Genomic DNA, 24,963 nt, shown 5'->3' on the forward strand with positions numbered 1-24,963 from the left:
TGCCCAGCATGTTCTTTATAGCAAAAAACCTAATCTTTTGGGGAAGTAAGTGTGTTGCAGAAGACCTTTCAGCAACCTGAATTTGCACAAGGAGAAAGAAAGAAAGAAAGAAAGAAAGAAAGAAAGAAAGAAAGAAAGAAAGAAAGAAAGAAAGAAAGAAAGAAAGAAAGAAAGGGGACATCTGGATTAAATGAATGGGGAGATATGGGCTGGCATTTTGATGAAGCCGATGTCATGTGGATGCTGTGAAAAACTTGCACACACAAGCAGTGCCAATTCCACAATAAACTCCTGTCTCCAAGCACCCATGAGGCATTCCCAGCCTTCATTTTTTTCATGTGGGATTCAATCTGGGGCAGCAAACCCACTTCCCCCAAATGTGAGCCTTTTGCAAGAAGGAGAGAAGAGAAAATGCACGGCAAAAGTGTGGGCTAAGGTTGCTTTGATGCAACATTATCTAACATCACCACCGCCTGCAAGCCTTTCAGAATGAATGCTCAACAAAAGCCTGTGTTTTCTGATGTCTAAAACCGACTTAGAGTGTCTAGTTCCGTATGACATGGTTTGCTTGGTCAGGGGACTTCTGTCCACAGGCAACAACCTACTTCATGAAATACAGCAAACCTACTAGGGCATCGTGTCCGCTGCTGTACTGGCCTGTAATTATCCAAGTTGGCAGTTAGGGGCAAGTAAACAGCAACAGGGAGTTAAGCAAGGAACGGGGGGGGGAGAGAGAGGCTGCTCTGACGAGATCAGAAGAAATAAAACTTTACGAGGAGGGGGGGGTTGGGGAGGGAGAGAGACAGCAACCATGCAGAGGAGGGAAAGAGCGCGGTATAAAAGCATGAGACCCACGCAACGAGAAAGCCTGGCTGGACGGGGAAGAGAGACAGCCTCTTGCAAGCGGAGACACACCGGCCAGCAGGAGGGGGGATTCGCACACAAACTCTCCGCCGTTGCCGTCTTAGGACCGGGAACAAGTTCTCCAGCGAATTGCCCCTCAAAGACTTGGACGTTTCCTGGTCCCCGTCCCCCCCCCCCCCCGAGGATTTTACAGCCAGGAAGGGAAGAGGTTCGGGAGCCACGCCGAAGACCCCGGGGAGGACCTTTAGCCTGCAAGACGCGCAGAAGCCCCGAGGGGGCGGCCGGAGCAGCCCCCACCCGCACCTCTCTGACAGCACCCACCCCAGCCCGGCTCATGGGCTGAAGAACACAGGCGCCCGCCGACCGTCCCGGGAGCCCTCGGGTGCGCTGGAGACCCCAGTACGCGCCCCTGCGAAGGCGCCCGGTGGTGGGGACGGGCGGGGAGCACCTGGGAGGCTGGAGAGAGGAGGAGAAGTCGCCTTTCCCGGTCTTGGGGGCAGTAGTAGCCCGAGGTAGACTAGAGAGCCCTCTGAGCGGGGCGCTCCCTTCGACCGCCAGCAGGGGCGGACGCCGCCCCCGCCTCGCATGCTGCCTTCGAAGGCAGGCCGGGCACCTCCAGCGCAAGGCGCGCTCCCTCTCCGGCGCCCTCTCCACCTCCTCCTCCTCGCCTTCGTCGTCCGCAGGCGCAGCGCCGACGGCTCTCGGCAGCGCTGCGCCACGAGGGCTGCCCCGCCGCCGCTGCTCCGGCTGCCTCGGAAGCGCGCTCGGGGCCCGACGAGGCGGCCGTGGGCGGACGAGAGGCCGGCGGCAGCTGCCTCCCGGTGCGCTCCTGCCGGCGGGCGCGACCCCATGCGGGCGCCGGGCTGCCGGAGGAGCAGCGAGAGCAGCGCCCCCTGCAGCCGGACCCGCCCCCTGCCACGGCCCCGCTGCCGTCGGGCGGGCGCCCGAAGCCTCCTCGCGCCGCCGCCTCGGAAGCCGCCTCCCGCCCCGAAGTGGCTCCGCCGGGGTGGTGGCGGTGCGGCAGAGGCGCGGGCGGCAGCAGCAGCAGCAGCAGCAGCTCCTCCTCCTCCTGCTCCCCGTCGTCGTCTGCCAGCCCGGTTGATCCCGAGAGCGGCGCAGGGAATCCAGCTGCTGCCCCACTAGACGCCGCCGGCGCGGCCGGGGCTCCTGCTGCCGCAGCCACTGCCGCCGCGGCTCCTCCTCTCGCTGCCGCTGCTGTGCCGTCGCCGTCGCGGAGCCCTAAAGCCGCCCGCTGCAAGAGGATGGTGCGCCTGGCGGCCGAGCTACTCCTGCTGCTGGGACTCCTCCTGCTCACCTTGCACATCACGGTGCTGCGGGGCAGGGAGCCCGACGCCGCCACGGGAAACCACAGCCAGCGCCAACCGGTGAGCGAGCACCCCTGCAGGAGCCTCCGCGGTTCCCGTCGAGAGTTGCGGGTTTACATTCTGGGGTGGGAAGGGAGAGGATTTGCCAAGGAACCGAGGCGTCCCTTTGGTAGCCACCCTCTTGATTCACTCCCCTACCCCGTCTCCTCTTTTACTTCACCCACTGGGATCGCCACATATGTTGGTGCAACTAAGCGTGAAGTTGCTCATAGAAGGCACAAGGGTCATCTAGTCCAAACTCCTGCAATCTTTCACCCAGTGTGGAACTAGAACCCACAACCCTGAGATTAAGAGTCTCCTGTTCTATCAATCTGAGCTATCGGGTTGTTAGTTCAGTTAGTGTTTCTCTAACCTGGTTCCCAAGCTGTTATTGGACTACAACTATAATCCCTAGCAAGTAGGACCAGTGGTCAGGGATGATGGGAGTTGTAGTCCAACAACAAAGTTTGAGAAACACTGCAGGGAGAAGAAGGGTTGTGGCTCAATAGCAGAGTATCTGCTTTGCATGCAGAAGGGCCCAGGTTCAGCCCCTGGCATTGGTTGGGATGCCCCCCCCCCACCTGAAACCCAGGAGAGCTGCTGCCAGTCAGTGTAGACAGTGCTAAGCTAGATGGATCCAGTGGTCGTGACTCAGTATAAGGCATTTTATAAGACTCCCCCGGACTGGGACTGGCTCTTCTTTGTCTTGGGTGGAGAAAGGTCTTACCCATCCTTTCTTGTCTTCTTGGATGCCAAAGTTCCCAAATTCGATCCTCAGCATCTCCAGGTAGGACTTGGAATGCCTTCCCTTGCCTGAAACCCCAGAGAGGCTCTGCCACTCCACATAAACAATACTGACTGCTAGGTGGAACAAACCTCCGAAGAAATACAAATGTGTTCTTTGCTTCTCCTTTTAATTGGAGATGCCGGGGATTGAACTCGAGAACATCCGCATGCAGAGCTTGTGTTTTTTGATAAGTTACTCTATGTTCTTTCGGCTTAACTAAGGGTGTGTTCATGTTGCCGCTTTAGAGTGCAAAGAAGTTGCCACCCCCCACCCCCCCTGGCAGCTAAGTGTTCACACTTTGGCTAGAGATGAATTAGGAATGGTTTACTTGCAGTTTGGATAGCGTTGTGTGAGCATGGATTAAAAATTTAGTGCAACAGAAATATAGCGAGTGCACACAGCAAACAGGAGTGTGAACATGGCCTATGCCCTATGGCATTCATTTTCAGTCCTGGAAAAAAAAAATGCCTTGCAGTGTATCCACTGTGTGATTTCAGACTATTTCCACCATCATTTTAGAAGACTGGGTTGGTCCAGATTTTGCTGTACTCTTAACTCCCAGCAACCCTGACCATTGGCCATGCTGGCTGGTGCTGATGAGGTTCATCAACTGGAGGTTCCCTGTCTCTGCTTTAGAACTTGTACATTTGGCTCCTTTCACACTTTCAGTAGAGGAGTAGGATCATGTGTGAGGTCCCTGCTCCAGACTTCCACATGTTCTTCCAAAGGTCGGGATAGAACCTACATGCATAGGGTTTGGGGACCTACCTCTTTTGCAAGGTCCCCAGTTTTTACAGCCTACCTGCCTGAAATGCAGTGGAGCAGAGACTTGCTCCCGATCTTCTCATGCTGGCCCCAAGATGTTGTGCATCCTGCCGCGGATCTCAACCCATTCATCTCCACCACTTTAAAATACTTGCTGCACCCTTCAAACACCAATCACCATTACACTGTTGCATGAGAGGTTGTTTCAGCCCACTGTGCTCTGTGCTCCTCCCCACCCACACCTCCAGTGAATGTTGCAAAAGGTGTCTCTGTCTTTCCCCTTTGTATTTAAGCTCGCATGAACACACACCCTGCCAAGTCCTTTTCCCAGTCCAGGTATGATAGGCCTGTATATTTTTCACATGTCCTATGAGCATCTCCAAACCAGTGTGGACTTGGGAGTCTAAAGAATAGAATATATCCCTCTGCCCACAACAATAATACTGTGGTAATATTCTTGCAAATATTCCGGGTGACAGCAGGTGTGCTCCATCCCAAATTCTAGAACAGGCACCCCCAAACTGCGGCCCTCCAAGATGTTTTGGCCTTCAACTCCCATGATCCCTAGCTAACAGGACCAGTGGTCGGGGAAGATGGGAATTGTAGTCCAAAACATCTGGAGGGCCGAAGTTTGGGAATGCCTGTTCTAGAACTACCCCCCTCCTCTCTACTGAACTAGAAACATTGTGGGAAATGCTAAGGAAGAATGGCATGGAAGTGGACCAGAGTGTGGGGAAAAGATAATTATCATTTGCGTGGATTTGTAGTAATGCTTCGTAGCATTTTCTGATAGCTTTTAACAGCTCTACTGCACGGGGGTTCAGAGGGCTTCCAAGAAAGTATCTTGTCCTCCCTCCAACGCCCCTGTGAGGTTGGGCGGTGTTGCCCTGTTTCAGATGTCACACGGGGGGGGGGGGAGAGAGAGAGAGAGAGAGAGAGAGAGAGAGAGAGAGAGAGAGAGAGAGAGAGAGAGAGAGAGAGAGAGAGAGAGAGAGAGAACGAAAACCTATGGGCCAGCTAGTAAATTCATGGCAGTAGCAAGATTCAAGATGGGGACTAACTGGTTTGTAGTTTTTAGCCACGATGTTAAGGGCCACAATTTTTAGCCACGATGTTAAGGGCCACATTCCCTCCTGGGGAACTTTCCAGGGGCCACATGCCAGTGGCGGGCATGCCCAGAGGCAAAAGTGTGCAGAGCAGTACAGCAGACCACATTCCAGCTGTTCAGAGGCTCCATCCACCTAAGCAAAAGCCATTTTCACACTTCCAGCCAGGTGAAAGCACTTGCAGGAGCACAGAGCAGGGCTGGTGAGAAATGTGCTCTGGAGAAGCGGGCATGGCCTAAGGAAAATTGATTTATATTCATCAGATTTGTATACCAGCCTTTATCCGAAGATCTCAGGGCAGGAAGTAGGAGTCACCTGTGTGAGTGACAGGTGCTGCATAGATACTGTGGGAACCTCTCTTCTTATTATAGTCTCTACATCCATCTGTGGATAGGGAATTTTGGAAAGTGAAGAGCCCAGATACTTTACTATTTTGATCTCTTTCCAGTCCTTAAAGTTTTGAGATAGTTTATGACATTTTAAAAACCAGCCTCAAAAACCATGTGGACGATTCAGTGTTTTCTAAACTAATAATGTGTGCTTCATCTAGGAGCAAGCAAGGTTTAAGTTCTCCCCATCTAGGTTGGTCTCACCCCTCCTTTGAAACCAATAAATGCTGTCCTCATTTTACTTTTTTTTAAATTCCGGGTAGGTGTGACTGAGTTTGTGCAGATGGGATGCAGGAAGGCCACATTTATGTTGCCAAAGTTTCAGCCTTCAGAACGGCATAATGTGCTGGGACAATGACAGCTGCATCCTGCGTTTTGGAGGAAAGTACCTTTCTCTCTAAACCCCCCCCCCAAGCATCTTCTTAATAGAAGGCTGCATAGTTCCCACAACTGGTCAGTTTTTGACGTGAGGATGTTTCTGTGAGGGTGCTTATTCATCTAAAGCTGCATGGCTGCAACTTGAAATTAGGGTATTAAAATGGGACAATACCTTAAAGGAGCTTCCCCTTGTTTGTAAGGACACAAAAGCCCTGCCTGCTTACAGGAGGTTGAGATAGCTGAATGGCATGAGGAGGTGGCCCCTAGAACTTAACCTCAGTGCAGCTTTGAAGCATGAAACCAAACTTAGGATGCACTTCTGCATGAAGAGACATGGGAAAGAACTATATGGGGAAATGGTGACACTGGGCTGCCCAGCAGCTGAATTCCTATTTTAAGCTGCTTCCTTTTGTTAGTCCAGCCTAAAGTTGCTCCAGGGAGACCAAGCAGATACAAAATCCCCACCACCACGGCCAAAATGAAGAGAGAGAAAGAGTATTTGTTAGGAGAGAGCTTGAAGGATGTAAGAACAAAGCCGGAACTGGGGAACCTGCTGACTCCCATAAACCCCAGCCAGGATGGCCAGTGGTGAGGGATTATGGGAGCTGTAGTCCAGCAACATCTGGAGGGCCGCTGGACTGTGTTCTGACTGACAAAGGGTCATCATTTGACCCATTTCTTGTAGGCTGTCCTAGTAGAACAACTTTCACTCTGGCTAACAATATCTTCAAGATGCCTAGCTATAACTTTTTTTATATGAATGATGCTTTCTTTCCTTGTGGGACCCTGAAGTGCCTTCTGTAGAACAGTAAATCTGAGAAAGATTCTGTTGTTGTTTTATGAGGCGTTTGGTACCACTGGAATAACCCTGAATTTGCCTCTCTTTACAGGCCAGTAACATAATGAGGGAAACAGCTGGGCAAATGAAAATCTAGGTGAAACTAACTCCCAGCGGAGTTATTTATATGCTACTGAATTGAGGAGCTGGGAGTGACTTATCTGGGTGTTTTTTTTTAAAAAAAAAAGGCAAAAGGCAGATTCTATTTAACAGCGACTTATGTGTTTGTATATGGACTGCTGATTTCATGAAATCTCACCATTCCTCATAAAACGATCTGTTAAATTAAGTTTCTGCATTTGAGAAACACTGCAGAGCAAGAGCTTCAGTAGATCTTTTTCATAGATTCTGCCATGTGTAGCAATACAAAGTTATATACTTCCTAACTCAATTGATTTTGCAGCTCTGGGATTTGGGAGAGCAGAATCCTGCAGACATTAAAGGCAAAGAGTATATCAGATGTCGCACTAAGCATTTAAACAGATGGAAACACAAGTTGCAAATTTACTTATTCTCTAGCCAAAATTATAGTAACCTGCCTTCGCTGTACATTTCAAAGCACAAGTAAACTGATTCTTTGGGGCCTCTGAAATATTTGCTAGCTCCCAGTTTTCTAATATTTCCAGGGAGGATTCTGAATTCTCTTAAATCTATCCTACGTTCTATAGGAATATTCCTTTAAAAATAGGAAGGAAACTTTCATGGAAAAGGAGATTTATTGGATGTGCTGTAAACAAACAGTAGTAAACCAGGTGGCTGATGGTTTTAGCTGGTTGGCAAATATCTGCATCTAATATTGCAGACAGTTTGGTTTTCATAGCATTTGGGATTGCATACCTCTTGCAGCATTTCTGAGGGGTTGTGCGAAGGGGTGGCAGGTGCTCAGAAATGTTCCAGAGCTTTTTGTTTTCAGGGTGCCTCCACACAGTGTCATTGTTTGCGACCTCAAGAATGTCTTGACTTTTGCAGCCCAATGCTTTTCAGATTATGATTCCTTATGGGGTTATGATTGCTCAAAAGTAAGCTCCCCTGTGTTCAATGGAGTTTACTCCAAAATAACTGCATAGTAAGTGAGGTTATAATCTCAATCAGCAAATCACCAGCCAACTGGAGTTTCAAGGCATGTTTGGTGACTTTCATATTAGCCCTGCTGAGTAACTGCTGCTGGATGAGACAACTCCGGGGGAAACAGAGGGGCTGTCCTTTAAATTTGGCCTCCACAATCAAAATGCAAAAAGTGGAAGGAACCTTGGGTGAGGGGACCTTGATAATCTGAATCCCAGGAGGCTACTCCTAGAATATGACCCCTAGTAAATCTTTTTTATAATCCATCCCAGTGTGAGAACTGGAGATGCCTCACTCTGTTGTCGGAATAGAAAGGCAGGAAAAGATAGGATCAGTATTGTTAATCTCAGTAGTGGCACCTGCCCGGTGGAACCCGCCCACCCCCCTCCATCAGATGTCAAGGAAATAAACAACTATCTGACTTGTAGAAAACATCTGAAGGCAGCCCTGTTTAGGGAAGTTTTTAATGTTTGATGTTTTATTGTGTATTTAATATTCTGTTGGGAACCACCCAGAGTGGCTGGGGAAACCCAGCCAGATGGGTGGGGTATAATATATTATTATTATTATTATTATTATTATTATTATTATTATTATTATTAGAGAGGCTACTCGTTACACAACAGAGGAAGATTAAGAGGATACTAGGAGCAGATATTTGTGCTTTTCTCTTCGTCTGGGGAATATAAGTCTGACATGGTTTATGACTTTGAGTGTAACACACCCATGGCAGGCTTCTTTTGAGCACTGGAAGAAAAATAGAGAGATGTTAAAAGTGTCAGAACTCTCATTTGTATTGTTACGATTTAACGTAGGAAATAGTGATGATGATGATGGAAACACAAATTATGGAGAAAATACGGCTGTAAAGGTGACCATACTGTCTAGCATTGGGAAGGGTGAAACCTACGGGACCCAAAGGATGCCCCCCCCTCTCCACCCATTGAGTTGGGTTGTGAACAATGGGTCTATTAGAGAGCACCCTATCACCCTGCTTGAGGGTGCTCACTGTGGCAGCCTGTCCCCTTTCCTCTCCCTGCCCTCACCACTTGCCCATTGTGGCCAAATTCAAACATCAGGTAGCCAAGTAAATAAGCAATGAGACTAGAGAGCAATGAAGTAGAAACACACACAAAGTGTACCCTTGAGAAATCATGGGAGGCATTTATTTATTTTTTAAAAAAACTTCTTAGCCAACACTAAATGGGCATTTCCGCAGTTCTTATTTGCCACTTTGCTGCTAGAAAAGCCAGATGTCTTTTTGTGCAAGTTATATATACATGTTTTTAAAAGCTGCTTTGATTCTGGTTTGTGTGGTGGGCAGTTTTACTCTTAAACCAGCTCGGGCAGTGAATACCAACAAAACTTTGACCTACTTTGGAGGCCCATCTGAAACTCCTGCAAAGCATCTTTGCTATTTTGCCTCTAGTACCCACAGCTGCCAGTCCTGGTGACTCACCCAAAAGTCTCACCCGATGACCAATAACTGAGGAATTCCTGTCTTTTTTTTTAAAGGATATCTGGCAACCCCAGTCTACCCTGGCATAAATTGTTACTACATTTTGTTCTCTCACACCCTGTTTGGAATTCCAGGGACAAAAATGTCCTCGCTCGTTCTCCGGTGATGCATTCTGACACACAAATGACAGATGAATGAGTGGGCGTTCTGTTCTGGAATTCCAAGTCTCCATTTTAATCCCAGGAATTGGGACAGTATGGAGTCCTTATATATATATATGTGCTGATTCAGTCACTTCAGTCTGTGGAAGTTGCATGCCGCACAGAGCTTCTTACAAGTTTGTAAGGAGTCATTCCTTTAGTGTGTGCTTTGGAACTTCCTGCTTGTTGACATTAAGCAGATAATATCCCTGTACATGGGATGTGGGTGGCGCTGTGGTCTAAACCACAGAGTCTTGGACTTGCCGATTGGAAGGGCGGCGGTTCGAATCCCCGTGACTGGGTGAGCTCCCGTTGTTCGGTCCCAGCTCCTGCCAACCTAGCAGTTCGAAAGCACGTCAAGTGCAAGTAGATAAATAGGTACCAGCAGGAAGGTAAACAGTGTTTCCATGTGCTGCTCTGGTTTTTCCAGAAGCGGCTTATTAATGCTGGCCACATGACCCGGAAAAACTGTCTGCGGACAAAAGTTGGCTCCCTCGGCCAGTAAAGCGAGATGAGCACTGCAACCCCAGAGTCGTTTGCGACTGGACTTAACTGTCAGGGGTCCTTTACCCTTTTTTTATTCTTTTTTTTAATCCCTGTACAGGACTCCTGCTGCAGATTTGTCACTTTCAGGAGACCTATCTAGATGCTTAATTTGATTACGTCTGGATTGCTGTTGTTTAAAAAATTGTGTTTAACTGTTTAGCCGTTTTTAACATTTTTAAAAATGATTTTAAAATGTTTAACTGTAATTGTATTCTTTTATCACAGAAGTGTTTGGCGCCCTGGGCTCCTTTGGGAAGAAGGGTGGGATATGAACAGAATAAATCTTAAAAATAAATAAAAATGAATTATCAAATGCAGAATTCCTAAGATAAAGGCACAGAAGGCAAAATTGCCAAACACTCTCGTATAAGGAGAATTCGGCTAAAATCAGTATTAATGTAGACATAAAGACAGCGTGGAGCCTAAAATCTAAAACAGGATTTGCGGTTGTTATTGCCAGCTAGGAGAAAAATGCTTGTTAAATATTTCCTCTCCTTTTTCTAACTAATCCTCTGGATGCAGGCAGTTATATTGGAGATAATTGCATTAATTTATTTGTACAGAGTTTATTTACATGAATGGGATCTGAAGCGGTAGTGACTATCCAGGAAAGAAGTCTTGGGTTAGGGTGGATAGCTCATTGAAAATGAAAATGCCAACATTTTAATACCTCTCTGTGAATCTTTGTCACATCTGCCCTTGAAATACCATGTGTAGTTCTGACTGCCACACCTCAAAAAGAGTATTGGTTGAGCTGGAAACGGTGCAGAAAAGAGAAAGCAAATTGATCGAGGACACAGGAGCACGGAAGTGCTCCCCTTGGTTTGGAACAGTTACAACAAGAGGAGGAGATGATAGGTGCATGTACATCCAAATGTGTGCAGATATATGCATACATGGATGGTGTGGAGAAGAACCAGACCTTGTGCACGTAAGCAGTTGGCTACATTTTCATCCTTTTAAACAAATAACTGAGGGAAAACCACTTTCATTTGATGAAAAGTTCTGATTCTCAAGGTTCCTGTCTGCTTTTGGTTACTGTTGCTGGTCTAGAGTTCTGCATTTTGACTAGTAAAACGGATATCAGTGACAGCGCATCCTCTTTCAAGCCCTGTTCTTTAAAGAGATGCAGGCTGAATATTTATTTATTTTTAAAAGGTATCCACTGTCACTACTATGTCTTTAAAGTAAATAAAAGTACAGTGGAACCTTGGTTGTCAAATGCTTCGGAAGTTGAACGTTGAACGCCAACAACCCGGAAGTGAATGCTTCTGTTTTCGAACGCGCCTCAGAAGTCGAATGGCTTCCAAGGCGCATTTTTTCAATGGATTTTGCTGACCAGCAATTGTGCCTTGGTTGTCAAACGTTTCAGAAGTCGAGCAGTCTTCCGGAATGGATTACGTTCGACAACCAAGATTCCACTATATTATGTCGCAGGTTTTGACTGATACTTTCAAGTCCCTTAGGAATGCAAGTGTTTTTCTGCATCTACAAAGAATAAAACTATACATATTTTTATCTAGTCCTTCAGAATAGGCGCATGTTCCTCGGCAGTCCTTCACCACTCCAGCATGAGTTCCTCCCTCTGCCTCCCTTCCCTTCCCTTCTAACACTCAACTGTGATTTATTATGGCACCTTCATCAGAAGGAACCATGGTTATCACTGACTTAGAGCTTGACAGAAGAGTCTGAAGTGTGTTTGCATGACCTGGTTAAGAGGGACCTAGGTAACGCAACCTCATTTAAAGTTGGTGATGGAATAGAGGAGAATTTGTCGGTGGGGCAGGAAACAGGAGCCATTCCTGAGACTTCCTGCTGGTTTGCAATCGCAGTTTATAACTGTTGTTCAGCATGCCTGACTTCTTCCTAATGAGCAATATCTGCTTAACCAAAGGGTGGTTGTTTCTAATAAGAATTTGCCCTTTATTTTCAAGGAGCAAAAGAGTTCTGGGGAGGAATGGTTTAAACATAATACTCACTCAGGGGGAAACCATTGCAACGTGATATGACTTTTGAACCACAGCAGGGTTTCACCACTGGTGTATCTCTAGAAGGTTTGGAGAGAAATTTGATTCAGTTTTCATTTCAAGGTGAATCTACCTAATTTGCACTTTGTGAAACAATATGCAAACCAAAACCCACCCACCCTTGGAAATTTGCACTTCTCTGAATTTTGCACTGCAGTTCTCCAACCAAAGGAATGGGACTTCTTTGCTGAATCTAATGGATGCTAGAACTTCTATTCGTGTTGCTTCAATCAGATTAGTCTTAGTCTACTTCTTCCTTACCTTCACCATTATCCTTCTCAGATGTATTGAGCCAAGATGATCAGCCTATTAGTCTCTGAGAGCTCGGATATTTTCTACTGCAGGAAACCATTCAGGCCAGGCCACTTCACCCAAGGCCACCTGGCTCACCAGAGCAGAAGAGTCAGAGGCATGCCAGTTTCCATGAAACACAAAGGAACGATCTCGCCACGCTTCCTTGTGTTTTCCATTAAGACAATGGATTGCAAACATTTGAAATTCATCAGCTGAGACGTGCTTTGGAAGTCTGTTCCTTGAGGTATTTAGAGCAGACTCTAATGATGTAAAATATTTATTACATGCCTGAAGCATCTAGATCTTTTTTTTATAAAAGAGGTCCCGTCTTCTGATGCCAAAATCTAACGGTTGCGCACTCCTGTGCATTTTCTCAGTGCCTTATAGCAGACATAGGTGTTGGTGGTGAATATCCACTAGCTGATTGTACAATCACTGTATCCACATCTACAGGCAGAATAAGCTATAAGAAGCACCGTGAGCTGGATGGGGAATTGACTATTCATCCTGCCGGTACCTTTTCTTCAGTAACTTCTGAAGCTACTCTTAGTTATGGCCATTTTATATAAACCTGTGGCTTTTGAGCTGCATGCAGGAGAAGCTGGAGGTTCCTTGGAAGCTTGCCAAGGGATCCTTAAAGTCAGCTTGCTTGCCACTGCCCATCCATACATGCAATGCAGGGCAGCGGGCTTCCTGTTAACCTGGGCAATGGCAGGTTCTCCCAGGATCTTCTCCAATAGATGAGTTCTGCAGTGAACTTGCAGGAGTCTCTCAGCAGACTATTTGGTGACGCAAAAGGAGTTTTACGAAGGTACAATGTCTTTAAAACTTCTGATCTAAGTCGTGTCATGATGCCGTTCTCTTCGAAGAACAAGCGGACTGCTTCTTTGGAACAAGGGCACAAAGATCTGCCAAACAATGCAGGAATGTCATGATTAATCCTAAAAAAAGTCTCTCTAGCACAAACATGCCCAGTGATGCTTACAAGAAGAAGAAGAAGTATGGGACCAAGAAGTCAGAAAATGACAGCCCAACTTCAATTTCAGGTATAAACATCTCAGAAACGGCAGATGACTAATAACACTTTTGGGAAGTTTATTCTACCCTACTGGCAGTTTTGTGCAATGCTGATGGGTAATTTTTCATTTATGCATAACTACATGCAGACTATCTTCTGGTAACATTTAAAGTTGTTGTTTTGTGGGTTTTGGCATTTTGTAAAATAGGGTCTAAGCACATTATATTTTAAAACAAAGAGCACTTTTGTTTTTTAGGACTGTTTGCAGGGGCCTCTTCCTGTTCTTCTTTCCCTGTATATATCCAGCTTTCATTTCACATAGGCTAAGGCTGCAATGATACACTTCCAAGGGAGGGACAATTTGCAAGAGATTAAGGAAAGTATTTCATCCCTGCAGGTAGATAAGTTGTATCTTGGAGAATAGCAGTCATAAACTGTCGGGCAGCTTTCTGAGGATGGAGAATGTTCTTCATTTGCATCCTTTCCTTGGTACAGTAATTAGCCCTCCTTGGAATGAAGCGACAATAGGTTACTTTCAGTGTTTAGTATTAACAGCATTTAACAAAATTGCTAATATATGTAGCTGCTTAATTAGTAAGCAGCTACATATATTAGTAATTAGTAGTAGCATGTGAAAATTAATGGCACTCCTACCCAGTAGGTAAGTTCCATAGGGTGTTCCCCTGTGTGGATTTTGTTGAGAACAACATTAAAACAGAAACTGCTTCTCACGAACCTCGGGAATGGAAGCCATGGGTGGAATTGTGTGGGGTATGTGTGCAGAGAACACGTAATTTAATGGTGTTATTGTATACCGCCTTGATTTGGTGTTTTAGAAATATTCTTATAAATAAACAAGCTCTTTCCTCTTTTTCATATTGAGTTGCCTGGAAGCAAATATTGGAGCTGACTCAAAACCCAGGTGGTATTTTGGGTATTTCCTGTTTGTGGGTTTCACCTGCTGTAAATCTGCAGCTATTTTGCATGTGCTGAAGAATTAGAAGATTTCCTTTCCTGGAGTTCTTTCATGTGTCAGCTAAGCCAAGCATGCCTTGCTCAAACTCATGTCTACGAATATCATTGGATGTTGCTTCACAAAATTCTCTTCCTCCCAACAAAATATGAACCAGCTAGATAAATGGATGCCCCATATTGTTTTACTGTACTTGGAGATGCTTTTAAAGCTATTTGGGCTGCATGAATGTGAAAGGCATGTGGAAATCTTGTTTAGACATTACATGTATTATTTGCTACTGGTATCAATGCTTAACTCTTAGGGTGGCATTTGAATACTGTAACGATAGATGGAGATTTGGAGGGGATCTGTGTTTGAGCTCTGTCTTCCTACCAAAGAAACAACCCCCACCCCACTTGTATTTGTAAATTCCTGTCTTAGCAGGAGAGGTTTTGCGAGGGCTCCTGCAGTATGTGCTACACATATTAATTGCAGTTCACTTCTGTTCTGGAGCCAATGTATATCCTCTCTGAAGACTACATTTGGCTCTGACTGGGAAAGTATTGCACTTTGACTAGTGCAAGCAGCACATTGTTTCAAGGGCATCACAATATCACAAGTCCTTTTTAGATTGGAACCCACTTCTAAAACTGAATCGTGAAACTCAGTTGTGCAGCCCACTCTCTTTCTCACATTTGTTTGCCACTAGACTGCCACCCCTGCAGGTTAGGGATATAAACTTTTAAAAATATTTTTTTTAGTAGTAAAAAAAATAAAGAATCAAAAAGCAATTGGAAACCATTCCTAAATTACTTACAAAAAAGTTAGAAATTCCATACAATTTTTTGGATATTTAAAGGGCTCCTCAACAACTAAAGTTAGCAAATAAGGATATAAAGAAAGTTTAAAAGAAATTATGTAATATCATAAAACCGAAGAGTAAGGTATGCAGAACAACCAAAAGGAATAGTGGGACGAGTTTAGACACGGTTGTGAAGTCAATGGGTGGGTTAGGGGGGGGAGGGATTCAAGGGGATATTATTGGGTGAGAACGGAATAAGAACAATGTATTCATTAGAGATGTATTACTCATTTTATTGTATCGATTGTACATAATAAAGTTTTGTAATAAAAAAAATATTTATATTTTATTAAGATGATTTCAGTTAAAAGAAATAAAGTGATACAGGGGGGAAGGAAGGAAAAATGAGAAGGAGAAAAAACAAAACACAACGATACATATAAAAATGAAAATATACACACACACAAAAGAGCAATATTCGCTATTCCCATACATTATTGTATAAATTGGTATGGTGTTATTGTAGTGCTTCTGTAAATGCTAATAGCCTAATAGGGGATATGAGCTTGTGGACAATCATCTTTATCCTGGGCGAAAATTAGCTTCTTCAGATTATGTGATTTTTAGAACAACAAGGCTACCATTTCTATTGAGCAAGTCAGTCTGGCCGTAGGAGATCTAGGGCTTAATTGGCTGCCTATGTGCCAGTTCCAATGTCTAGTGGATGATCCTGCTGTTGAGACACAAATTACTACAAACTAAAATTGAAGGAATTCTATGAAATCTGGCTCAGGGCAGAAGATTAGTTTCTATAAGGAAGCAAAAAAAAAAAACCCACAAAAAATCTCATTTTAAGCACCTGAATTCTTTTGACCAAGCCTCCCAGTGGTGCTCTCTCAGGATTTTTGGTTGGTTGGTTTTCTTCTCAAGCTTTTCTTCCCAAGGGTGGCGAGAGACATCATACTGTAGTGTGTGTCTCATTTGTCTCGGGCACTCTTAAGTGTGGTGCCTTCCGTACCATTTACTGCACTCAAATGCACTTGCCTACAGGGCAGCAAAGCCACGTCCACCTCACCTGGAAAGGCTACACCTGTCTTCACTCTTACGTCATGGCGATGTAATATCTCCATTGCTCTTCCATCTCCCCCACATCCCGCTTTGCATAACATCCAGCTTAAGGAAGAGCTCTGGAGAAGATGAAAGCTTACTCACTTGCCTTGTGCCATTTTAGTTGGGCCTCATGGAGGTATTGCCCGACCGTGATTTTTAGATTAATATTTTTCCCAAGTGAACCAGCACAGTTGCCTACACCCCATGGTGCTAATGGAAGTGAGCGGGACTCTCTTCCTGTTTTTCTTGGCTTTCCTGTTCCTGCATGTGCCTCTTCCATGGCCCTTGAAGCATGTTATAGCCCCGTTTTTAACATTGCTGTAGCATCTGCAAATGCTAAAATAGCTCTGTAACAAGGATGGATTACATTTCCCATCGTGAATGGAGATTTGGGTTCTGGCAGCATAATGTGTAACTGATCTTAGGCTTTATTTGAACCAAGTAGCCTTCAAATCATCCACTGCTCAAGACTGGGAACAAAATAGTTTTAATAGAGCTGTGGATCCCCCCGCCCCATTTATTATTTTTTAGTTCAATTAGATAAGTCTCAATGAAGCATTCATGTTGGGGGGAGGGAGAAATCTTTTTCTGCATTGGGTAGATTTATGGTGAGGAACCCAGCAATAAGTATTGCCATTTTGCTTCATTCCTAATGTTTGGGGCTAAATATATATAATTTTCAGAGCATAAAACATGTGAAGTTATAGCCTAGCTAAAATATAATTCAGTTAGTTAGTTAAACAATGATACATCATCAAAGAGCTTTGAACTATGGCCAGACTGTACCAAGCATTTTAAAAACTGGTAACCACAGAGATATTTCTATAAGGAATGTTCACCTCATGGGGATTCTTTAAAGGTGCTTCATGTTGTTAGTTTCTTTCTTTCTCTTTTTTTACAAAGTTATAGCTCTGCTTTATTGTACATGATGTCCTATAAAGAAGATCTATGTCTGCGATACCTCTTTGAAAGAGGACCACGGTGCTATCCGTTTAAAAGAGAACGCAGTCAAGCAGTAAATTTAGGGGGCCATCTCTTTTCATATTGACTGTATCTGAGCCAGCAGTGGGTCTTTGATGTTGTAACAATAGCGCATAGGCTGAGAGGAGTATTAGGGCTTGAACAATGTCGAAATGAAGCCGCATTCATTAGTTTCAAAGAGGGAGGCTTCTAACGTTTAGCAGAACTTTATTTCTGCATGCTTCCTTGCTTCTTGCAGGAAGAGATTGTGTGGCGTCTGCCATACAGTTTTTGTACAATTTCAGCCTGGAGTCTCTTGCGTTTATCATTTTTAATTATAAACCAGGTGCTGTGGAAACTTGAATTGTACACTAGGTGTTTTACTAGTTACATAAAAGGCATCAAGACGTTTCTTTCACCCCCACAGGCCTTTTCAAACCCACCAGCCTAGGCCCACATAGCATACAAGAAAACACTAACCGGTTCAGATACTGTAGTTTAGTGCCAGCAACACTTTGAGAACTAGGCATGTTATTGGTTTCACTGTCCAGCTAATTCTAGGCCTTAAATAGTCAGATGCTTATTAAAGACAATGTTGTTTTGTTCTCAGAAATTATTCTGAATAACCATTAGCATTCCTGGTAGTTCCCACACTTTACATATTCCAGATTCGAAACAAAATAAAAAGAAATTCCTTCAGTAGCACCCAAGAGACCAACTAAGTTTGTCATTGGTATGATCTTTCGTGTGCATGCACACTTCTTCAGATACACTGAAACAGAAATCACCAGACCCTTATACTGTATATAGTGAGAGGGTGGGGAGGGGTATTACTCAGAAGGGTGGTGGGAATGGGTGAATGGCTGGTAGGTGTGCTAAACCTGTTGACGACTGTTAACGACTGCAATTGGTCTTACAGGAAAAAGCAAGGGGTGAGATGGCTAAAAATAGCTTTGACATGTATAATGATATAAGAATCCAATGTCTCTATTCAGACCAGGTCTCTCCATGATTTTAAGTTTGGTATTAAGTTGCAATTGAGCAACTTCTCTTTCCAGTCTGTTTCTGAATTTTTTCTGTAATAAGACAGCTACTTTGAGATCTTGTATAGAATGTCCTGGGAGACTGAAGTGTTCTCTTACTGGTTTCTCTGTCTTGTGATTCCTGATGTCAGATTTATGTCCATTTATCCTTTGGCATAGGGTATTCCAGACTGTATCATTCAAAACGCTAAATGCTGATTCTTCTTCTTTGGAGGTCTTTAAGCAGAGGCTTGACAGCCATATGTCAAGAATGCTTTGATGGTGTTTCCTGCTTGGCAGGGGGTGGGACTGGATGGCCCTTGTGGTCTCTTCCAATTCTATGATTCTATGATTCATTCTACGTAACAAGGGTGCTTGTAGCATAAACTGGGTGTTTGGAGCAGCAAACACTGAGATGGAAACATGCTTTATGTAGGCACACATGGAGGGAACATACCAGGAAGGTCCAACAAATGTACTTTCAGCACCTTTGCCATGTACTGTACAGTAAAGTGAAAACCAACTTGCAGTTGACAACATACGATTGACATACAGCAACCAGAGAAGAATTTGGGGCTTTGAATGCTCACATCTCCTTTTGAGGTGAGCATTACTAAGCCGACAAAAATTGTTTCTGAGTTGAACTCTGGCAAATGCCATGGACACTTTCACAAATGAAGGAAAGAGCCCACAGGTGCAATTCCCTTGACACTCAGGGCATTTGCTTCTATAAACAAGCACCCCAAACATCTTTTGTTTAAATAGATTGCCTCTCCCCAGATGACCCTGCTTTTTTCAAATATAACACCTTTCTGTTACAGTTTGAAGTTAAAGCCCCAGGAGGACGCAGTGGACAAGTGTTATATTTGAAAAGGCAAGGTTCATCCTGGGAGAGGCAATCTGTTTAAGCACAAGATGCTTTTTGGCCTCTGAATCTCTGGTGAAATCCTTGTTTTTTGTGAGCCATATCGACAAAATGCTTTCAACACACTAAGGGAAACACCATTTGACAGGTGATGGATCCACAAATATATTTAGCAAGGAGATGGTGAATGATTTGGGGGAGTGGGCAGGAGGAGAGGCAAAGAGCAGAGAGCAGCTGCCTGCTGGAAACTACAGACAGCTCTGAGAAGCTGCATGCTTTTAAAGCTGCAACTGCAGGGTTTTTCTACCATGTTGCAAGAACTGAAGACCCACTTGAAGTCAACCTGAAAAGGAGATAATCTAGATGTGTTGTTGTTGTTTAGTCGTTTAGTCATGTCCGACTCTTCGTGACCCCATGGACCATAGCACGCCAGGCACTCCTGTCTTCCACTGCCTCCCACAGTTTGGTCAAACTCATGTTCGTAGCTTCTAGATATAGCAGTTAACAACTCCCTGCAGACTAGGTCTCAGACTAGGACCTGTGACATCCAGGTTGAAAACCTCACTTAGGGTCTTTCCACACTTTCCATTTTTAGCATAATGGTTGCTGGGTTTTTCAGATTTTTTGACACATTGCTGCTGCATGACGTCAACATACATATTCCAGCTAGTATTCCAGAATAATGTACTTGGAAATCTGCTGCTTCTTATACTGTAAGGAATCCAACTTGGTTAAAGATGGATCCTCAATATTTTTAGTTGTGAGGCATGGGGACGAGCATTGTATGGTTCTTTGTGTGAAAGGGGGGGGGTCAACGGCAATAGTCTGGAATACAGTACATCTGTCTCATGCTGCTTCCCTTGGACCACTACGAGCTGTTGGTTTGAGAGCTGGGTTCAGAGGAGAGTCGTGGCAGATAGAGATGATGGTACTAAGTCAACATCTGATCCATGACAACAGTCGTTAGCTGCCGACAATAACCAGGTTTGCCAGACGTGTAGTTCCTCTTCCGATTTCCTATACTTCCACAAGATCATTGTTCTGGGATACTAGGCATTAAAAATAAATAAATTTAAAAGGGCTGGCCTCTTCAGCATGCTGAATGGCTAGACACTTTAGGAGTGTGACTGTAACCACTGAACTTTTCTCAGTTTGGGCACAGCTCACTATTACCATGGAAAGGAAAACCCAGCACTCACTCTCTTAACATTTTTAAGTCAAGTCTTAAAAATGTCGAATCAAACAGTGACTATTCCACTATAAATGGTCGGTGTGAAAAGCCCCTGAGTTGTAATGCTCACTGGGTAATTCAGTTACTATCTTGCAGCCCAAGCTACCTGACAAAGCTGTTGTGATGATAAAATGAGGGGGAATCGCGTGGCTTAAAAGTGAATGTGCAAAACGTTTTGTGCATGGGGCTAAACTCAAGACTGCTTTGGTCAACCCCTGGCTTAGGGTTGCCTCAGGCAAATGGCAATGCAGGAGCAAACCATTGTTAGAGTGGGGGAGAAGCAAAGTGAACACCATTTTTGCCAGTGTACCAGCACACCTTTAAAGCATAGTTATCAAGTTTAACTGTGACATGTAAACCAGCCCACTGTGTTCTGCTAACTCTTGTTCGTCTCTCTTACTTGCTGTGTGTAATCTTGGTGTTTGCTTCTTGCCCCCAGGATGCCCTCCACACAGATGGCCTTCCATCACCTGAAGCTAGCTTTACACTAAACCCTGAGGACAGACAGGATTATCCTGACCACCATGTAGCGCACAAATCGTTCACGAAGCAGCGATTCAGGCAAGAGAATGGGCATACAGCTTTGCAAAGAGATGGGCCCAGGCCATTCCTCCTGGATCTCCCAAACTTTCCTGACCTCTCAAAAGCAGACATCAATGGGCAAAACCCAAACATCCAGGTAAAAAACTCTTCTTTCCTATTTAGGCTCTTACTTGAATCATGGAATAAACAGTGTCTAACAAAGGTACAATTTCATTCACGAAACCTACAAACCACATGGAAAACAAGAAATGTAAGAAAGGAGCTTTTCCTCCCCCAGGTTTTCATTTATCATACAGCTGAGGTGATTGGTAAATGGATTGATTGATCTGTTCAAACAGATGGATTATTCTGTTCAAAAGGTATATTGTTGGTGTCAATATGATAAAGCATATTATCAACATAAAGCAAAAGTATCTTAGCAAACCCTGCAACAAAGGTCATGCATTTAAAGTTGAAGTAAATGTGGAGATGTCTGGCACAAGTTCTTTGGAACTTTATTCATCTGACTGAAGATGTTTCACTGCAATTAAACAGTAAACGTGTGGTGCTGAAACACTCACGTAGCTTCTTTGAAATGGTTTGGACCTGCTTTGCCTAGAATATTGTATAAGAGGATTGGTTCAAATGTTGAAATGAGCCCAGAAAACAAAACCTTATGGGTAAACATTAGCTTGAATGGAAATAAACCACTGAACTGTGGAACAGGGACAAAACGCATAACTTGAAACAAACACTAGACTTTGAGCAAGTTCCTCCAAAGTCATCAGCCAGAACATTTGCAATATTTTGGAGCAGAATTGTTTGCCTGAAAATGGCACATCGCTTTGTATATGTCACTGGTTTAATGTCAGAATCTGATATGAGTTGCACGCAATGTTAGTTCTATCCATTGTGTTCTACCCACTGAAATTAAATAAAAAAACGAGTAACTTGCGTATATTAATTTCAGTGGGTATACTCTGAGAAGAACAATAACGAACATGGGATACAACCATATACAGAATATTTTCAAGTAGATATGTATAACTTATTCTACCTTTCCCCGACGTGTACACTTAAAAATAAACACTTCCTTGGGCTTTCTTACAAGAAAGTTGGGTAAGTTGTTTTTAAAATGTTTGCAATACAAGACAGCAGTCAGTCACTGACAATAGCCTTGAACAAAATTTTGAGACTTGTTCTACCTAGTGCCTTTTGGAATGAATACAGTGCCTGTCTGTTTACGCATTATTTGGCTCAATCTTTCCCAGAAATGAAATATTTTTATTCAGCCCCTTTTCCATTTGTGCAATTGTTTCAGTATTAGCAAGACAAGGAGACATTTGAAAAGGGTAACCCAAGCAGCTGTTACTTTTGTGCTACGGATGCTTTTTTAAAACTCCGTTGCCAAATCAGCAGCCAAATGCACCACTGCACTCAAGTAAACGAATTCACAGGAAGTCCTTGAAAATGAGGTGCTTTTTTTAAAAAGCCAGTAACATATTTCCTTGGGGATCAGAGATTTTCTTCGTTCTTGGTGAAAAGCTCTTTTGTTGATTGCCCATTGATTTGACACATGCCAGCTCATGCGGTCATGCCAGCGGTGCAAGGCTATTCAGGGTGCAACGGCTTCACTTTCTTTTCCTTCGAAACAAAGTGAAGTCATGTGTCGAGCCAATAATTTGGCTGCCAAAATTATTTTCTGTGTGATGTTCTCCCCCCCCCTTCGGTTTCCCAGCCTATTTAAATGTGTACCAACTGTGAGGAGCTCCTGGGCTTGGATTCCGATACCTCGCTGCTTCTGTTTTTGTGAAAACTCCTCTTCCTCCAGTTTTTTAAGTCACTGTTTCTCACATTTCCAGAGCCACGTTAATTCTATGCAGCATAAACAAGAACAAAGTGTCTTGTGGCACCTCTGTCCTTCTTTGAACCTTTGCTCTCTGCCTCTACTCCTCTTTAAAAAGAAACCCAAAGAAAAAAGTCAATATTGGTGATGCTAGTACTACAAACCTCCCTAGGCCTGATCTACTTGTGAGTCTTCTTCCACTAATTGAGGACCAGTCTGACAGAAGACAGCAGACATCCTTTCTGTTTGTTGCACACACACACACACACACAAACTGGTACCTCGGAAGTTGAACGGAATCCATTCCGGAAACCAAGGCGCAGTTTCCAGTTGGCTGCAGGAAGCTCCTGCAGCCAATTGGAAGCCGTGGAAGTCACGTCAGATGTTCAGGTTCCAAAGAACCGGAGCACTCACATCCAGGTTTGCGGCATTCGGGAGCCAAAACATTAGACTCTCAAGGCATTTGGGATCCAAGGTATGACTGTAATCCTTTCCCCCTCCCTTGCAAGTTCCAGGTGGCATTTGCCTTTTGTCTTGGCTTGACAAAACCTTTCACTGGCATGTCAAGATATTTTTCTTCCTTCCTTGGATTGGTGTTTGGGACATAGCTGTAGAGACCTGAATGCTTATTTGCCTGCTGTATCGAATTATCCAGGTGACAATAGAAGTTGTTGACGGGCCAGACTCTGAACCAGAGAAGGATCTCCGAAAGGAAGGCAGCAAACCCAGCTGGCCTGTCCCATCACCAGACTGGAGGAACTGGTGGCAGAGATCAGCACCCACCATCACCCGCATGAGTAGCGGGGACCAGGATTACAAGTATGATAGCACAACCGAAGACAGCAACTTCCTGAACCCCGTCGGTGGTGGGTGGGAAAGCCACGCACCTAGTCACCGGACCTTTGACTCAAAGGAACAGCCAGAGTATGGTGAGTGAGCCTTCATAATCCCTTGTTTGTAGCACCTCAGATTGGTGGCAGTGCTCTGCAGGTGAGGAACCATCAGCAGTGGAAATGTGAGGTGGGGCAGAGGCACAGAGGGCAGGAGTAGGTGCTTCTGACACCAGCATTCCTGCTTCTTACCTGGACTAGGTTGGAGGAGGGTGGCATGAGGTAGGGGGCACGCAGGGGCATCAGTGGGACCAGTCTTGTGCATCTGCACAACTTCGCCACCACCCGGCGCTGCACTAACAGGGAGGCAGGTGTTGGGAGGGCACCCACCACTACGGAGAGTGTCTGGGCACCACAGACAATAAGAGGGAAGGGAAGGTCAGGTGCACAGGTGAGAGAGAAAAGGAAATGTGTTTCAGTTATTTCAGATTAACTGATTTCCTGAGATTTAGATAATATATACTATGCACTAATACCGATCTTCTCTGATTATCATGTAGCCAAAGCACACCCACTTACACAGGAGAGGGAAGTATCAGCCAGCTTGAGGGAGCCCCAAAATTTGCAGACGCGCACATAAACTTTGTGGGGAAGGGTGGGGAAGCCAAATCAAGTCAGCCTGTTCAATGAGAATGGAATGGAAAACTGGGGAAGGGAGGAATAGGATAGAGTATCCCAAGAAAAGGCAACGCTGACTGGCATTGTGAACAGCAGCAAATGTTTTGTTGAAGACACCACTTAATATCCGAGCCCATCCTCAGATATCAACATGTATTGTTTTCTTGCCATTTCTACTTTTATAATCAAGCGTTTTCTTGTTTACCGGCTAGTTCTCCCCTGCTTTTTCTTGTTCCTCCCTTGCAGATTACATAGATGGGGAAGGAGACTGGAGCCCCTGGTCTATTTGTAGTATAACCTGTGGCAACGGCAATCAGAAGCGCACCAGAACCTGTGGCTATGCCTGCACAGCCACTGAATCGAGGACATGTGACAGGCCCAACTGTCCAGGTTAGGCTCCGCTTAATTGCTTTGACCTGAACAGCACAGCTGCTTGCAACCCTTTGCTGTTGAAAAGCACCATATTAAAATAATGGGATATGCTACCCCATATCTGGAATTATCAGCTTTGTTGTGCCTTCAGGGCAGAGCCAGTTGCTTTTCTTCTCTAAAGGGCCTTCAGGAGCACTGTTCACGCTGTGTGCCTCATATTTCAGCAGAGCCAACAGAGATGTAGGCAAGAGAGACCTGCATTTCTTGCACGATGCACTAGATGGGGTACTATAGGAAATAAGAGTATCCTGCCTTCTGAAGTTCTAATTGCATTTACCATTATTGTACAGTGGTACCTCGGTTTACAAACACAATTGGTTCCGGAAGTCTGTACTTAACCTGAAGCGAACTTTCCCACTGAAAGTAATGGAAAGCGGATTAATCCGTTCCAGGCGGTCTGTGGAGTACTTAAACTGAAGCGTACTTAACCTGAAGCGAACTTTCCCATTGAAAGTAATGGAAAGTGGATTAATCCGTTCCAGACAGGTCCGCGGAGTACTTAAACTGAAAATACTCAAACCGAGGTGTACTTAAACCGAGGTATGACTGTATTGCTTAAAAAGATAAGTGCTAAGAGAATAAGATGCTTTGGTGTTTTTGCAGTGACACC

At 44.6% G+C, this 24,963-nt stretch overlaps 1 protein-coding gene across 1 annotated transcript in view; it reads left to right on the forward strand.

Moving 5' to 3' along the window:
* Positions 1–1,405: 1,405 nt before the first annotated feature.
* ISM1 (isthmin 1) overlaps positions 1,406–24,963 on the forward strand; it is a 30,674-nt gene continuing 7,116 nt past the window's right edge. Inside the window, exons 1-4 of the mRNA XM_035110066.3 lie at positions 1,406–2,249; positions 20,485–20,724; positions 23,069–23,342; positions 24,168–24,311. Coding sequence (XP_034965957.2) covers positions 2,127–2,249; positions 20,485–20,724; positions 23,069–23,342; positions 24,168–24,311 — 781 coding nt within the window. The 5' untranslated portion in view covers positions 1,406–2,126. The remainder of the gene's footprint in view (positions 2,250–20,484; positions 20,725–23,068; positions 23,343–24,167; positions 24,312–24,963) is intronic.

The sequence above is a fragment of the Zootoca vivipara genome, chromosome 3, assembly GCF_965207765.1.
Source record: "Zootoca vivipara chromosome 3, rZooViv2.hap1.1, whole genome shotgun sequence".
NCBI classification, from domain to species: domain Eukaryota; kingdom Metazoa; phylum Chordata; class Lepidosauria; order Squamata; family Lacertidae; genus Zootoca; species Zootoca vivipara.